At 46.1% G+C, this 17,359-nt stretch overlaps 1 protein-coding gene across 7 annotated transcripts in view; it reads left to right on the forward strand.

The window, feature by feature from the left end:
- MYO7A (myosin VIIA) overlaps positions 1–17,359 on the forward strand; it is a 97,315-nt gene that overhangs the window by 59,820 nt on the left and 20,136 nt on the right. For 4 of the 7 annotated variants that reach the window (XM_033051246.1, XM_033051249.1, XM_033051247.1 and 1 more), the window contains 13 exons: positions 3,960–4,097; positions 6,160–6,318; positions 6,660–6,752; positions 8,090–8,184; positions 9,288–9,372; positions 10,225–10,443; positions 10,596–10,703; positions 11,253–11,462; positions 12,016–12,219; positions 12,993–13,169; positions 14,857–15,114; positions 16,165–16,292; positions 16,821–16,947. In XM_033051246.1, the coding sequence (XP_032907137.1) occupies positions 3,960–4,097; positions 6,160–6,318; positions 6,660–6,752; positions 8,090–8,184; positions 9,288–9,372; positions 10,225–10,443; positions 10,596–10,703; positions 11,253–11,462; positions 12,016–12,219; positions 12,993–13,169; positions 14,857–15,114; positions 16,165–16,292; positions 16,821–16,947 (2,001 nt within the window). The remainder of the gene's footprint in view (positions 1–3,959; positions 4,098–6,159; positions 6,319–6,659; positions 6,753–8,089; positions 8,185–9,287; positions 9,373–10,224; positions 10,444–10,595; positions 10,704–11,252; positions 11,463–12,015; positions 12,220–12,992; positions 13,170–14,856; positions 15,115–16,164; positions 16,293–16,820; positions 16,948–17,359) is intronic. The other 3 variants (XM_033051250.2, XM_033051251.2, XM_033051252.2) reach the window with 1 other exon arrangement.

A 17,359-nucleotide genomic window follows, 5' to 3' on the forward strand; every position in this document is an offset into this window, starting at 1 on the left:
GTTGAGTATTAGGAAGAAATTCTTTCCTGTGAGGGTAGTGAGACACAGATTGCCCAGAGAATTTGTTGATACCCCATCCCCAGCAGTGTTCCAGGCCAGGCTGGATGGGACCTTGAGCAACCTGATTCTAATGGAAGGTGAACTGCCCATGGCAGAGGGTTTGGAACTAAATGAACTTTTAAATCCCTTACAGCCCAAACTAATAATTCTGTGATTCTATGGTTGGATTAAATCCAGGAGACAAACATGCAAAATCTGTCAGAATTGTTTAGACCAGTTTTTTCCTCTGAAGATGTCAACAGGTGATACAGGGAAAAGGGAATTTTGTTGTCATAGTTGATCTTACAACTAAACTTCATGTTTTGTAGGTTTTCTAATGAATAATAATTGTCCATATTTGTTAGACACTGAGGTAAAGGTGGAACAGCCAAGATAAAAATGGTTTTTCAAATATATATATATATATATAAAATAAGCTTGTAGTTCAAAATAGTGATATTTGGCACTGTTACGTAGCCCATGTTTTTGCATTGGAAGGCACTTTCCAGACTGCACAGCCTTTAGGAGAAGGACTCTCTTCACTATATGACACTGCAGAATGAGGTGGCCTCAGCTTTAAGTGGTCACCTGAAGGCCACCCCAGTGACATTTCATACAAAAACATAAGAAAGAAAAAGCATAATTTTGCCCAGAAACTGCATGTCACACTGGCGTGGCTCAATTTAGTGACTTCATAATCCTAAAGAGATGGGAGGATGGTCCTTTGTCCAGAGCCTTTCCCCAAAGTATTGTTGGTGGTACATGCTTCGCCCTCCTTCCCTAGCTCTCCTCGAGTATTTAATCTTTCTGCATTTCCACTGAAGCAGGCTGCAATCTCCTGATGGTGTTTCTGGTGCACCAGCAGCCTTGTTCTTCAAGGAGGAGAAGGTGTAGAAGGAATAACCTCTACTATTCCTGGCTCAGTGACATTTCTCCTTGCAGTTGCCATTCTCCTTGCCTTTTTCCTTGGTGTTTCTGCAAACAGCCACGTATGTGCTTGCACTTGCAAAGCCCTGGCTGGCTGGAGATGGCAGAAAGAAGCAGAATTGAAGCATGTTCAGATGTCATGCTGGTCTGCACATCATTCTAAACTCTCTTCTGCATGCTCCTTCTCTGTAAATCATCTAATTCTCTTTGGGTTTTTTGTTTTTCTTTTCTGTTTTTGAGTCTTTTTCTCTTTTAATGTTGAGTACAGACTGAGTACTCCAGTACTCAGGCTCCAGTCTGGGCTACAGCACCTGTGAATCCTGCTCATTCTTCCCCATGTTACAGAGGTCTCATCCTCCCTTCTACTGGGCTTTGTATGGACATAAGTGAAGAGATGGTCTGAGTCCCAAAGATGTTGCAGTTTGAAAGCTAGGAAGTGTCTGGCCAGGGAAAAGCAGAATTTATCAGCCCTTTCTCCATCAGGCTTTGGGGACTGGGTCTGGTTTTAGCTTTAAAAATGCATCTCCTCTGCAGTAAATACTATTTTTTCAGTGCCTTGCTAGGCTGTATTGTGAGGCTGCTCCACTCTTTTTTTGGGGTAGTTTTGTTGAAGTAAGGGAAGAGGTGTGGTTCTTTCCAAGCTGGTGTTGAGGTGAGGCAGAAGGAACCACAGTTACTTGAGTTGTGTCACACCCATCCCTGAAGGATGAAGCTGATACAAAACACTTGTCAGAGTATTTATTGTGTATCTAAGAGCCCCCAGGAATGGTGCCCACCATTGAGAGGGGTCTGTGCACAAATGTCAGGCCCTGAAATGGTATTCCTGAATGTGATGACCTGGTCTTGACAGGGGGAGCCCAAACCCCTCTGACTACTTGGACAGGAAGACAAGCTGCTCTCTGGTCACTGTCCCTTCCTTTCAGCACCTCCCAGCAAAAAGCTCTCAGATGTAAGGATGGAGATGGCACCACTGCTCTTTGCCAGATCTGGATGCATGCAGGAAAGAAATGCAAGGCACCAGCAGCCGGAGAGGCATTTCTTGCTGTCTGGGAGCAAACCACTCGTGCATTCCCCTGTAGACCCTTGTATAAAGTTTTGCTCTCTTCCTAACACCATGGCTTAAAAAAGATCTCTCCCAGCCAAGCCCAAAATGACTAAAATTTGGCTAACATGCAGTTGTTTCTGACTGCCAACCCTGCTCCTGCATCTGTTGCCGCTTCTAACCCCTGTGGCTATCCTTTCATATCTCATATGCATAATTAGCAATGTGATAAGAAAATATTCATCAAAGCCTTTCAAACCAGGATTCTTGCTGAAACAGCCTTTTCCACAGAAAATCTGTGACAAAATATGAGCATCAGACTCTACAGTGCTCCACAGGCAGCAGCTGTATCCATTAATTACCCTAGATTTGTTAGCAGTTTGTGCTTCCAGGGAGGATTTTGCTGGGAGAGATCACTGGTAGCCCCCCATGCTCCTCTTGACAAGCAGGCCAGGTTTTTGTGGTGTTTGCATGAGCTGAGTTTCCTCTTGCTGGAATTCCATGATGACTTTGTGTGTGTCTTGACTGGGTTTGTCTCAACATCACATTCAATGTGAGCTGTGTAAGCTCCCTGTTCATGGCAAAGGGGTTGAACTAGAAGGAATTTGTAATCCCTTCTGATCCAAACTATTCTGTAATTCTGTGGAATTCCTCGGTTTTGAAGGGTGGGAATGTTAAAGGTTATTTAGTAATATGTGATGAAGCACGTGTAAAGATTTTAGCAAAAGTAGAAATAAACACGACAACAAAAATGTGCAAATAAACACTGCAAAACATGGCAAAAAGGCCATTACAGATGAGGATTTTGTGACTCCCCGTGTGGCTTGGTCACCTACAAGTGAGAGGATGTTTGGAGGAAAAATGCATTAAAATCCTGCTGGAATCCTGCCTTTGGGAATTCTCTGGCCATCAGGTCATGTCACAGGTCATGTTACATGCTCACCCTGTTTTTAATTAAGAGGGAGTTGTCTCCTGGTGCCCAACTCTTCTTCCAACCCTCCAGCTTTACCTGCTGCCCCATAAAGGCTCCCTGAACACCAGACCCCACTAGACACACAGCACCACTGTGATTGATGTGTAACGAGCTCAGGTGATAGTGTCTGGCATGTGAAATGAGCCAGGGACTTCATTTGGAGCTGGTTTAACAAGGTTTTCCCAGAGCAGGGAGAAGGGACTATAAAGGGAAACATAAACATTCTCATTTAGAAACACTTGCCCCAAAACAGAGATTAGGTTATTAATTTTGTCAGGGGAGCTAAACTGAGAAAAAGATTCCAAATCATCCAGATTCCAAATGAGGTGACGCGAAATCACCCCATTTAGTCTAGTTGATATTCTTTTCCAAAAGCAACTCAAATCTGTGGTAGTACAGGCTGAGGAATCTCAACAGAAGTTTCTGGAGCTGTTGCAGATTCACACTGCAGCAAGCATTCTCCTATTTTTTACTGTAAATGAGTCTCTGGTTCTTGTTCCAGGGAGCAGGAGCCCTGCCTGACACAAAGAACCATGACAGAGGGTTTGCAATGCCCGTGCTGCAATGCATGGGGACAGGGAAGCCCATGCTGCTCCTGAGAGCATCCCTGGGCACTTGCATTGCCCCAAGCTGTGATACAGAGAATTTTGATGGTCCAGGAGAGGCTGTTTGCTCTTACGGGCAGACCTTCCTCATGGCTCTGTGCAGCGAAGATGGGTGTTCCAGTCACACAGGGAGGTTCAAGCAGGAGAAATTAAATCCTGGCACTTTTCTTGCCTGCATAGAGCCATATGGAGCAGGCTGCCAAAGCCTGGCCATTGCAAGTTCACAGACTCTGCCCTTCCCCTCTCCTGCCACAACTTTCAGCCACCTCTGGCCCCACTCCCGGCTCCAGCCCCGGCTGTTGCAGGAGGTTCCAGAGGGGAAAGGCAGTGTTATCCTTTCATTTCCTGAGCGCTCCGCGCTGCGGTTTTGCAGGGAGCAGAGACGAGGAAGCGCTCGCCGACGCTCAGCAGCCAGTTCAAGCGCTCCCTGGAGCTGTTGATGAGGACTCTCAGCGTGTGCCAGCCCTTCTTCGTCCGCTGCATCAAACCTAATGAGTACAAGAAGCCCATGGTAAGTCCTGCTTTTCTCTCCTGGTTGTTTTTGTACAGGACTGCCAGTGGGGTCATTCTGCCATGGAACTACTGGAAAAACTCCTTTGGGCATCAGTGGAGTCAGGATTAACCCTGCACACTTAGAAAACCAACCCACAGCCTGCTGTGCTAGCAACAGTCACAAAAGGGTTGGCAAAATCAGGCACTTGTTTTGCAGTCCAACAGCACCCCAAAACTTTTTGCAGGGGGTAGCTGATCCTGCCTGTCTTCCCAAGGATGATCTCAAGGAATTCACCCTGCAGCCCTTTATCCTATAGGAAATGCCTCTGCATTTCCATAGTGGGTAGGCTCCTTCCTGCCAGAGACTTCAGCTGAGCCATGGGTTTAGTTCTGTGGCAGAGTTCAGTGCTTTCTAAAACTCATCTTCCCGTGGGTGTTTTCCTGAAAATCTTTGTTTCCTCAGTTTAAATCCTGTTTGATCCTTTCCACTCCTTTTTATTTTCTCCAATTACAAAAGCATGGTTCTAAAAGCAGAGGAACAAAGAGGCAAAACAGCACAAAGGAAATGTGAGAGGAGTTATTTTGCTCCAATTCACAGTGATTTGCTTCAGAAGTAATGAACACTATGGAAGCAAACTTATAGGAGCAAACGAAAATGAAGGAGAGGGCTCTCAATCCCCCTGACCACAAACTGCTTGTGGAAGGGACTCTGAGTTTTGCAGCAGAAGGCAGGTGATAAATGGGTGCTACACACCCTGATCCCACTCCCCACACCTTGCAGGATCAGACGCTGATGTTGTGAGCAATCACTGTTACCTACTCACCACACTTAATAGTGGTACTGCTTGGAAAGGAAGAGCTCTGTTTAATAAATGATCTAGCCAGGGCTGGAGCTTTATCTAAAGTCAGTGTCTGTTAGTAAAGCTCAGCTGAGTGCAGAAAAGCGTAAAACACTGAATTTCAGAACTGTTAAGTACAAACAGTGTTTGTCTAAAACTTATTTTTTCTGCTCAGTGAACCTAATACGATGCAGAGTGAAAGGTTTTGTGAGTCTCTCAGATCATTTTATTGTGCTCTTATCCTGGTTTTGGTGAAAGTAAAAAGACACCTATTAGCCTGTTAATGGACTATTTTGGGTAAATATTTAACAGCATGTCTGATCTTTGATTATCATCTGAGCAGGGATTAGAACAAGACCTTCTTTTTGAACATAGGTGATGTTGAGAAATAGGTGTACATCCTGAACTGGCTTTAGCAAATTATTCTAAATGACCTGACTCTGAGCTGTTTTTACACCTGGATGCCTGGAATTCAGTCTGGTACTTTGTGTCCTGCATAGGAAGTCTGTATTTCATCAGGTCTTGCTAGTGCTAAGACAGAAGTCTCTGTTCTACCCATTTTTCTACAAAACTTTCAGTGGGACAGGAAAGTAGTTTCAAGTTTGAAAGAATTAGACAAAGAGAAATTAATCTCCCCATTAAAGAAATGAGTGGGTGAGCTAATGCTGAATCAGAGACTGCTGTGTGATATGAAATGTGATTTCTTGCTAAATTTAATATTGGTCTTGGTTTAATAATCTAAAGGAAAAGAAATCCCAGATAAAGGCACGCAGGGTGTGCAGGGTGACTGCAAAAGAGAACATTGTCTGAGAGATCATTTTGTGTCCCTGCTTTTGAAGGAAAACATACTGATAGTGATAGGAAATGGGATAGCGGAAGCAAAAGGTCAGTGGAAAGTCCTGGCTGTTTGTTACTTTATGTTATTCTAAAACTTTTACTTCCTTTTATTTTACATTCTGAAATGTGCTTAAGGGAGGGAAAAATTGTTTGTATCGGGATACTGGCTGGAGTTCTCTGGGTCTGTACATCATCCCACACTGCTTCTTCTGAGTATTGTTCTGGTTAGTCCAAAAGAAAGGCGTGGGATGAATTAGATAACAAAACCATGCAAAGAAAATCAAAACTGCCTCCAGCAGTCTGTGCCTCATCAGGCCCACACGAGGAGCGCATAGCTGCCTATGAGTACAATGAACTAGCCCTAAAAGATTTGCCATCAAGCCCCCATGTCCTGTAATCCTCCAGCTGTTTGATCGGGAGCTGTGCGTCCGTCAGCTGAGGTACTCCGGGATGATGGAGACCATCCGCATCCGCCGGGCTGGGTACCCCATCCGCTACACCTTTGTGGAGTTTGTGGACCGGTACCGGGTGCTCATGCCGGGGGTGAAGCCAGCCTACAAGCAGGTGAGAATCCTCTTGCACTGGTAACAAGTGCTCTCTGCTAGGTGGTCTCCAGAGATATTTATGGGGTGTGCCGCTTCTCCAGAAACAATTATGCAGTATTTGATCCCCAGGCGTCACAGTGCTCTGGGCTTCCCAAGTGAAGGAAAAATGGTTACAGGGCTGGCAGGGACAGGTAGCCATATTCAGTCTGTTCATCTCACTCATCTTAAACTGACAGTAAAGCCATGAGAACCTCACTAGCAGAAAACTGCAGGATTTGGGACCAGAAGAGGTTTACCCTGGGCTTGGGAGGAGCAATGGGTGAGTCTGGTCCTGGTGAATCCCAACCCCTTTTCTGTCAGGGTGACCTGCGTGGGACATGCCAGCGCATTGCTGAAGCAGTGCTGGGGAAGGATGATGATTGGCAGATTGGCAAGACAAAGATATTTCTAAAGGTGGGTGGTTCTCCACATTCCCCCTGTCATCTTGGATCCTTGCCTCTGGGGACATGTCCTACCATTTCCTTTCCATCACAAGACATGGCCCTTTTCTATGGTCTCTAGGCTGGCATGTCAGTGGGTAGAACCTGGCTTAAGGCAGAATATTTGGGGCAGGTTTAGGAGCAGCAGCAGGCAGGAGGAAGTCCTGACACGGTGCCAGCACTGATACATTCACAAATCCATACCGACACAAAAGTGGTCACATCCAGTGCACAGCCTTTTTCCTCCTGGGCTCAGTGGTTCAGCTTCCTCTCCTGCCTTCACCCAAAAGGCACAGCAGCAGGAGGGATATCCATGCAGAGCCCTGCAGAGAGAGAGACATGAGCATGACAGGCTCATTTTGCTTTCTGCACATCCTTATGCAACACAAGATGTGCCTACAGTCTCCTTTTCTGCATCAGTCCCGCTGACACAGAGCAGTCCAACACTGCAGGTCCCCTGCAGCTCCATACACACTCATCTTTTCTTACAAACCCATTCCTGTGCTGTTCTGGGAAGGTGAGGCTTCTCTTGAGCAAAAATCACAGTGATAAACCCTGGCTGCTTACACCTAAACTCACCCCCAAATCCCACTGCCAGCACAAACACCCCCATCTCTTCCCCAGAACTTGCTCCTACTAGTTGCTCTATCCAGAGCCTGTTATCAAGATTTCACAGCTGTCAGGACAGGAAACAGAGAAATTGGGAGGCCCCAAGGGGCCGCAGAAGGTCGAGCAAACCAGGAAACGTGTGGAGCTGCCTCTGCTGCATGCAGTGCAGCATGGCTCAGCTTGCCATGACTGGGAAAGAAAGCTGAATCACACACAACATGGGAGGAATCAGAATAAAGCGTGGATTGGTGCATCTGAAAGCCTCAGGGCAAAGGAAATTTAGTGTTTTGAAGAGCCTTTTTTTCCTTATGTCAGGGTGGCATTTCAGTCTTGGCTGGAAGAAGTAATGGGACCCAGGCAGCCTGGAGTTTGTTTGCAAAATTTTCCAGTGCTCCTAGTAGCTGCTCCCATGGCTGAGAGCACTAGGAGGGAGCTCTGCAGGGAAGGGCAATGTAATTTGTTTTCAGACTGTGAAGTATTGCATTTCCAGCTTCTGGATGACCTGGTTCATTTGGGAATGAAAACTGTAGATCACTAAGGGTTTATGTTAGGACTTGCCCAGTGAGCAGGTGGGGTAATACTTGGGATATAAAATGACCCAAGAGATGTTTTGAACAATTATCCTGGAGAAGGGTCTTATGCCACCTACATATCAGGCAGAGGGAGCTTGAGACATTGGTGCTGTGTTGCTTCCTCCCACAGGACCACCACGACATGCTACTGGAGATTGAGAGAGACAAGGCCATCACGGACAAAGTCATCCTCATCCAGAAGGTGGTCCGTGGGTATAAAGACAGGTGGGTGTAAACGCCATGGCCAAATGGGAGGTGGGCTATGTGGGATGCTTCATCCAGCAAGTAGCTCCTGGAGGCTGTATCACTCCTTTGGTGCCCGGATGACCAGAGGAGTCCCTTGATGTGTTGACACTCAGGATCAGCAAGTACTGGAGGAAAACAGTAGTGGAAACAAGGGGATAACTGTTGTTTTCTGCCTCAAACCTGGACAGAACAGGACCTTCAGTCCCTGTTCAGTGCCTTCTTCAGGGACGTGGTGTTTGGTAGGACAGCACAGCAGTGGACTCTGAGCCAGCTGAAGGCAAGGCTGAGACTCCAATCTATGGAGATCCCCACAAGAGGGATCTTGCAGAGGGAACATTGAGTCCCCTACTGCTACCCCAAGGCTCAAGGACTTCAGAACTCTTCCCTTTGCAACCCAGTTTCCAGAGATGGGAAGAGGACAGGTAGCTCATGGCACTGTTGTGGATGAAGAGGGGGACAAACTTCACCTACGGAGGAGGGACAGTTCTTGAGGCTCTATGCTCTTTGATTGTCCAGACCATGGCTGTGACTCAGGCTGTGCATTTCAGAGAGGGCATATGCTAAATAACTCATCAATCTTTCACACACTGATCGTAGCGAGAACCACCAAGGCTCCCAACACAATTGTCTCCATGTTGTCTGCAGGTAGAATCAGATCAGGCTGAGAAAGGCTGGAGGAGCAGATAGGGATAGCAGCATGGTGTTAGTGAGGTTTGCTCTCAATCATTTGGGTGGGATTCAATTCGTTTTCAGGTGCTAAAACAAAATTTAAAGGACACGCAGGAAAGAGATTTTAGGTGTGAGAAGAGGATGCGGGGCTGGGGAAAGGAGGGAACCATTCCTAGCATCTCCTGTTCGTTCCATTCCCATCATGTAGCATAATCTCCCTGCAGAGACCTCTCAAAGAGAGTGCCTACAGATGTGAAAAACAAGGAGATCTGGGGAAGGACACATTTTCTTGCCAAAAATGCAGTGTTTATTCCATCTGGACACTCAGGTTCAAATCTCCAAGAAATGAGGCCCAGGAGATGCTGTAACTTGTGGCCAAACCACAGAGACGAATGATTGAAATGCTTTTGCAGGTCCAATTTCCTGAAAGTGAGAAATTCAGTCCTGATGATTCAGAGATACTGGCGTGGACATAACTGCAGGAAGAACTATGGTGCTGTAAGTACAGGGCTGCTTCCTCACAGCTCTGCCTTCCTGCCTCTTTCACCTGGGACATGCATAAGGGTTTCCTGGTTCAAAATGTCCCACTGAATGTCAGAAGTGGTGAGGTTGGCTTTTATCAGTTGGAGCCTTGAATGGAAGTTTGTTCTTTTGCTTTGTTGTCTCATTGAAGAGACCACCTCCTAGCTCCTTCTTTCCCCTGTCACTTACATGTCCTTTGCACCAACTAGTCATCTGGGGGTTTGTAAGTCTTCCCCTGGTTTCCAGATAACTGAAAACTCAAGAGCAGCTTCCTTTAAGAAATGGACTCCATCTCCATGTCAGACCATATTTGGGTTTCTCACCATCCCAGTCCATAGTCCTCTCCCTATGGTTTTGACCCAACAGCAGGGTCTTTTGGAAAGTGTGTTAAGGTCCAAAGTATCTCAATATAATCTTTCAAGCCTGCAACTTGATAGAAATAGCAACTTCCAGGCTGGCTAGGATGCTGCCTTCTGCCATCAAACAGCACCTTGGCTGTCAAGCAGGAGTTTTGCGGATGCTGGACTGCCATGGGAGCAACCCTCGAGGGTTGTAGCTACTTTGGGATGGCCAACCAGACGTCCTGAGGCCTCTCAAAGGTCCAGTGGGGAATAAACTGTGTTTGGCCTTCCTGGGCTTTGAATCAATGCAGCAGCCAGGGGGATTCATTTCTCCACCCTCTTGGAGAACCTCCCTCCAAAAGGTTTGCTGTCATGGGGACTGATTTCAATGGCTCTTACTTACAGGAGATTAGCAGTGGAAATCTGCTTAGGGTGGGTGAGCCCCTGGCTGGCAGGGTGGTTTCATCCTGCTCCATCCCTGCTGCAGATGCGGATTGGCTTCCTGAGGCTGCAGGCCCTGTACCGCTCCCGCAAGCTGCACAAGCAGTACCACATGGCTCGCCGGCGCATCATTGAGTTCCAGGCGCGCTGCAGGGGCTACCTGGTCCGTCGGGCTTTCCGCCACCGCCTCTGGGCTGTGCTCACTGTCCAGGCCTACGCCCGGGGCATGATCGCCCGCAGGCTCTACAAGCGCCTCCGCGGGGAGGTAAGTACCGTCTAGGAGACACGGAGATGAGGAGAGAGGAGGAATGCACGCTTCTGCGTCATGTGCTCTTGGGATCTGTTGTTAAAGGGAAAAATAAAAAATAATAATAATTAGATGCCTGTTCAGAAGGGCTCTTCTGTTTATTCCCACAGTATTATCGGCGCCTGGAAGCAGAGAAACTTCGACTGGCAGAAGAGGAACGACTTCGAAAGGAGATGAGTGCCAAGAAAGCCAAAGAGGAAGCAGAAAAGAAGCACCAAGTACATGGGGACTGTTCTCTTTCTGGGGTTCTGTCTGTTCTCCAGGAACTAGTTTTTTCCTTTGAGGGACAATGACAAAAATATCTAAGGGATTTCTGCCCTGCTTGAGTGGTTTGTATTTAATTCTCTAAAGTACTCTGTACTCTATTAGTTTGAATCTGCTCCAGAATTTCTGATTTGCTGCACAGGAATGCCAGAGATTATAGTTACTATTCACTTTTGGTATTGTATAAAGGGGAAACTGGGACTCTCTGTGTGTGTGTGGACATGCAAGACTGTTGTATAAAAGAAAAGAATTAGGTCAGTGAGAGTTTCTGTGCATGGACCAACACCCCTAAAAAGGCACTAAGGAATGGGGAAAATGCATTGCTTTGTCCTTCTGCAGTTGGGAAACTGAAACATGGATATGTCACTGATTTGCTCCAAGTCATGATACAGTTATAATGCCATAAACACCAGGCAGCCTGACTTCCTAAAGCCAGGCCCTGCAGGATTTACTGCCAGTTCTTTAGAAGAAGCACTTCAGTCCCTGCACTTCTCCTTTTGCAGGTACGCCTGGCCCAGCTGGCACGGGAAGATGCAGAGAGAGAAGTGAAGGAGAAGGAGGAAGCACGTCGGAAGAAAGAGCTCTTAGAAAAAATGGAGAGAGCTCGCAATGAGCCAGTGAATGACTCAGAAATGGTGGACAAAATGTTTGGATTCCTGGGGACAACCTCCTCCCTTCCTGGCCAGGAGGGACAGGCACCCAATGGCTTTGAGGTACTGGAGGTGTACAGGAGCATGGCTATCACATAACAGGCGTGTACAAAACATTGATTCATCAAGAAAGAGTAAAGTAATAAAAAAATGTGTCTCTGAAGGCTTCCTTCAAGGCCAGGCTCTCCTGTGTGGCCCCAGAGGGTTACTGTGCTCTGGCTAGAGATGGGCAGGAAGCCTGGCAGCTTTCCCTGGGACTACCAAATGGAGGAGAGCAGTATCCCTGTAAGGTCATCAAGGACTTGGGACCTTTGAGATCTTTCCTTTTAGGTTTGTCAGAGCTCAGAGCATTTAGCTCTTCGACATCCTTTCCCCATGCTATGAGTGGGGCCATGCTTGTTGCTACTTCTGCTGCTCTGGGGACGTTCTTGGGCACAGGCCTGTCCTTCGGAGCTTGGGCTTTGCATGGACTCTAGAGCTATATTCCATGTGTTTCCTCCCGCTGTCTTTTCCTTTTGGGATGGAAATCAGACTGACAGGAAAGTCAGGCTCAAAGGGAACTGGTAGTTTGATATCCAAAGCCATGCTGGGTGTCTGACATGTGCTTCCACAACAGGATCTTGAGCAAGTCCAGAGGGAGCTGGAGGAGGAGGACCTGGATGCAGCATTGCCTCTCCCTGAGGAGGAGGAAGAAGACCTCTCAGAGTACAAATTTGCCAAGTTTGCTGCCACGTATTTCCAGGGCACAACAACACACACGTACATCCGCCGGCCCCTCAAGCAGCCTCTCTTGTACCATGAAGATGAAGGAGACCAGTTGGTGAGGCAGGGAATGAAAAACCTTGAGCAGGGCTGGGTGGGTTGGAAAAAACCGGGGTAACCCTCCAGCCAATGGGCACCAGGAGTTTCCATTTAGGGATACACTCATCTGCTGCATGTGGCCACTGTCCCACCAGTAGGGTTTGAGTGGTGGTAAGACAGTGACTATTAGGGGGATGGAGCATTAGATCTCTGTACATTGGTGTTTGTGTTAAGACAGTGAGGTGCTCAGGGCATGGGCAATGGAAGGTGTTGCTTGAGGACCACTTGTAAAGCTTCTAGGGAGCTGGAAACACTGCTTCTTACCTTGTCATACACACCAGTGAAGAGCCAGGACAGAAGAACTGCTTGTCCCATAGCCAGCAGTACAAGAGCGAGAATGGATTGACCCTGCATGGCTTTAATGCATATTACATTATCCATGAACTTGCCTTCACTGTGGTTCTTGCCCTCTGCAGTGGGTTAGGAGCTGCCAGTCTCTGCCCCTTAATAAGGTTGGCATCTCCTGTTAAGAAGCAAACCCTTGTAGGGTTCACAAACACATTCGTGGTGGCACAATCACAGAGCTTGAATGTGTGGTCCCACCAGGAGCCTGCCCAGCATTCAGAGAGGATGTTCACTGCAGGCAAAACTGCACATGGCACAGGGAAGTATTTTATCTCCTGCAGATGTACAGAGAGACCATGGTGGGGTCCTGATGGATTCAGCATGGCTTGACCACCACCTCCACTGTCCTGGTGTGAGCTAATGGGGTGTAACTTTCCTTTGAAATAGGCGGCACTTGCTGTATGGATCACTATCCTGCGTTTCATGGGAGACCTCCCTGAGCCAAAGTATCACACAGCCATGAGTGATGGTGGTGAGAAGATACCAGTAATGACAAAAATCTATGAGACTCTTGGGAAGAAGACCTATAAGAAAGAGCTGCAGGCTCTGCAGGGAGAAGGAGAGGTAACTGCTGCAGCTGTAGAAGAGATGTTGTTATATTAGGTGTCGGATATTGAAATGTGTTGGAAAGAAACAACTTGCAAGGTTTGCTGCAGGCAATCAGTTTGTTGATTTTATTTGCACTTACGCTATGAAGGGAGAATTGCCTGTGATCCTGTCCCTTCCTTATAGGGAGAAGTGAATGTCTGCCCTCTGAATGTTCCCCAGTGAAGGAAGTGCGCTGGTATCTCTCGTGGGACTTTGATCTCTCTCCTCCACCCTGCAGGGCTAAAGTACAGGGCGGGGAATGCAATGTCCTATGCTTCTTATTTGGGGATTTCCTTTTGATCTGCCCCGAGTCAGAAGAGTCTAAATTAAAAATGTGCCCTTAATCTTGGAGCAGGAAGTAATTAGTTACCAGGAGATTAAACTGTGGAAATAAAAATTAGAAAAAAAAAATCCCTATTGTATCCTGAGTGCCTTCTGGATGCCACTGGAGGACTTCATCTTAGTATCCTTCCCAGACAAAACATTATTCTGGATAAATCAATGTCCACAGTGCTGATACATTTTAATCTTTGACAATTGCTTTATTCAATAGGACAAGATATAATCTGCTATTGACATCTTCTGGATGCCACTGTTTAATTTTGACAAATCTCTGCTGTATTTGCAGAGGTAAATTAACTTTGACTAACTTAGAAATTACAATACCATTCAGCACTTCTAGTGAATTACCTGATGAGAGTAGCCTCAGGATAATAATTCTGTAAAAATATACACCAGGAATCACCTTTCATTCCATCATTTCTTGCTTTTTTATTACAAAAAGATGTATTTTGACCCACTGAGATATCAGGTAGTACAGAAGAGAAGGAAATTTTAGCTGTCCTTTTTCTCTGTGGTTACATCATCTCTTCACAGTACAAAGAGATGCCTGAGCAAAATGATATGCAAATCCTGCATCAACTCATATTTACAATGGATATAAACCACCACAGCCACAGGACTCAAAGTGTCAATTGGGTGTGAAATCATGGTCTTTTCAAAGCTGTTTAAATGAGTAGAGATTAACTAGGTCCCAAAGTTTGCTATAAAAGAACTTTGCTTTAAAAAAACTTCCATAACAAACTAAAGCACACTTCTAAACTTTTCTATACAAGTAGAAAACCAACAAGTAATTTGATGATATATAGTCAGTGCCTGGAACTGTCCCACATCAAAGATGTTCTTCTGGGAAACCTGATAGAGCGCTGGTTAAAAATTATGAAACCGCAGTGGGTAACTACCTGTCCATGAATCCCTGGTTAGATGACTTTCAGCTAAAAATGCTGTGCAAATGGCTTGTCTCAGAGAGTGGGAGTGCTCATCTCATTTCCACTGTCACACAGCAGAATTGAGTGGACCTGGGTTAAGCACAAATCAGCTATGTATTCATAACAATGAAAACATAAGTTTTTTCATGTGTTCCCAATATATAATTTTTATCTGAGAGACACCTGCTGATTAGAGAATATCTACAAAATTCAGAGCCATCCCTGGGTTTTCAAGGGGCACAGGAATATGGGTCCAAACTTCTGGTTCCCACCAGTCTCTGAAACACTCTCTGCGCAGGATTAATGGTCTTTTGCAGGAGCCCAGGGGAGGCAGAGAGAGCACTTGTTCAGCACTTGCATCTCACCACTTCGCATCCACCCCTCTTGCTTTGCAGAGTACTCAAATTGATGGGCACAAGAAGAACAGTGTGCGGCACAAACTGGTCTCCTTAACACTCAAGAAGAAATCCAAACTGACGGAGGAGGTGAGGGGAGACGCTTGGCCGCCTGGCAGCACAAGTGCCGTTGGATTGTCTGCAGCCCTCTCTGACTCTCTTCTGCTTTTCCCTAGACAACATAGAACCAGCCCTCCTCTGGGTTTGGCGCTACCTGTCTCTCTGCCTGAAAGATTTAAGGAGTGTTTAAGGGGAAAGGTTGGCTTCCCGTGTCTCCTTGAGTCATTCTGCACCTCGCACCGGCCTCCCCTCGGCTCCTGTTCTCCATTCATCCAGCACCTTCCCTCCCCTCTTTCACAGCCCTCCATCCAGCTGCAGATACCTCTCCCCACTCTGTGATGGTCTGGTTGTTATCCCTGCTTTTAGTTTTCTGCCCTCTACCATAGATAGCAGAGGTGGGGTCTCCAACTGCACTCACCCGTCCTCTGCCCCACTCCAGTGCCAGGGACAAAACTCCCCGTGGGAGCAGTTACCCCAGGCATAGAGCTTTTGAGAAATGCCATCTCAAAAGAGTGAAGAATGATAAATCTTTCAGGTGGGAGTGATGGAAACAATTGATAGACCGCCCATTTCCAGAGCAGGCACCATCTTACCTAGCTATAGCTCCTTGAGAGCACAAAGATTGCTCTGTGAGACACTCCCTTAGGGGACTGTGGGGAGAAACAGGACCCAATCCAGCTCACCCTAATTGACTCTGAAGATGCTCTAGAAATGTCCATCTCTCTAAATGGAGATGGGGTTGACTAGCTGAGACAGTGAACTGCTAAGCCAACAAATGCCATCTGTGTTTTCACAAACAGCACCATGCTTATGCATTTTCAGCTGCATCATTAGCATGGGGAATGGGTCCATTTCTCCAGTGAAAACACTGATGGTTATTTTAATGTGATTAAGGGACAGGACCTCTTTGGCAATAAGATGGGTTTATTCCAAAGATCCTTGGTGGCCCTCTCCCAGCAACAGGACCATCTCAGAGCTGGGATGCAAGGAGGTACCATTGTACCTGGGAAAGGACCAAGCAGGTGGAAGTGTGACTAGACAGGGCCATTTTAATTTCACCCATACATGACTAAAGCCAACGCAGTCAAACCCCCTGTTACTGTTAAAATCCCAGATTGAAGAATTTCTGAGAGCCCTCCTGGCTGGTGGAGGAGTCCTGCTGGGGGAGTACCACACACTTGGGATGGGGGTGGGGGAGGGACACAGTAACTGGCTGTCCTAAAAGAGACCAATATATCTGGTTGGCAGGTGACAAAGAGGCTTCACGACGGAGAGTCCACACTGCAGGGTAATAGCATGCTTGAAGACCGACCCACTTCCAACCTGGAGAAGCTCCATTTCATTATTGGTAATGGCATCCTCAGGCCAGCCTTAAGGTTAGAAATCAAATCAAAGGCATGAACATGCCATTCTTCCCATTCCTTCTTCCTTGAGCTTTTCTTGAGCTATTCAAACAAGTTTGATATTATCTGCAGCTTTACAAAGCTCTCATTTTATCATTTTTATGGTCATGTTGTATAATGCAGGCTGAGCTGGGTCATGTTCCTTATTGTACATATCAGGCCCAGTGGAAAGACCATGCAAAGGAATTCAAACATTTCTGAAAGTCCTTATGACACTGGACTGTTTTTTTAATACCCACTCTTGTTCCTCACTACTCTGTTTTCAAATTGTCCATTGTATCTCTTTTGTTTGTGTGAATATTTTTAATGGTCTGCTAATGAAAAACTCAAACTCATCTCAGCAGCTAGATGAAGCATTCAGAAATTGGAAAGTGTCAAATGAAGGCCACTTGCACATCTCTGGTTTAGCCAATTTATGTGTGTATGCTTATTAATAGAAATTAATGTTAAATAATTCTCTTTTTTTTTGTTTAAGTTTTAATTATTTTTTTCCTATTGTAGGGATGAAATCTACTGTCAAATCTGCAAGCAGCTGACTCAGAACCCATCCAAAAGCAGCCATGCTAGGGGTTGGATCCTGATGTCCCTTTGTGTGGGGTGTTTTGCTCCTTCTGAGAAGTTTGTGAAGGTAAATTGTAGATTACATTTGTCTAATGAATTATCTACCAATATATTTTCTTTTTGACTCATGGGACCAGCTTTTCTCTTGGGTTCCACAGTAGAGGGAATCTCAGTCTTTTCCGGAAATGAAGATGGTAGAGGTCCTAAGGAAATTGTTCAAACTCCCAGGTTCAATATCTAATGTCAATCAGATGAGTCACTCCTGGAAAGTGACTGCTTCTTTCCTTTGACTCTAAAGGTAATGTAAACAACCAAATTAGATGATGTCTCCTGCTTGTAGATGTGTGGAGATGTGATCAAGTGACTTCTGGTAGGAAATTTGTGGGAGGCTGCAAGTGGAATTTACACAATCTGAATAGCCCACATTTCTCCTCTGTTTCTTACATGAAAAAGTCTGTATATTCAGCATCTACTGGGTT

This window comes from Catharus ustulatus, chromosome 2 (assembly GCF_009819885.2).
Source record: "Catharus ustulatus isolate bCatUst1 chromosome 2, bCatUst1.pri.v2, whole genome shotgun sequence".
Lineage (NCBI taxonomy): Eukaryota > Metazoa > Chordata > Aves > Passeriformes > Turdidae > Catharus > Catharus ustulatus.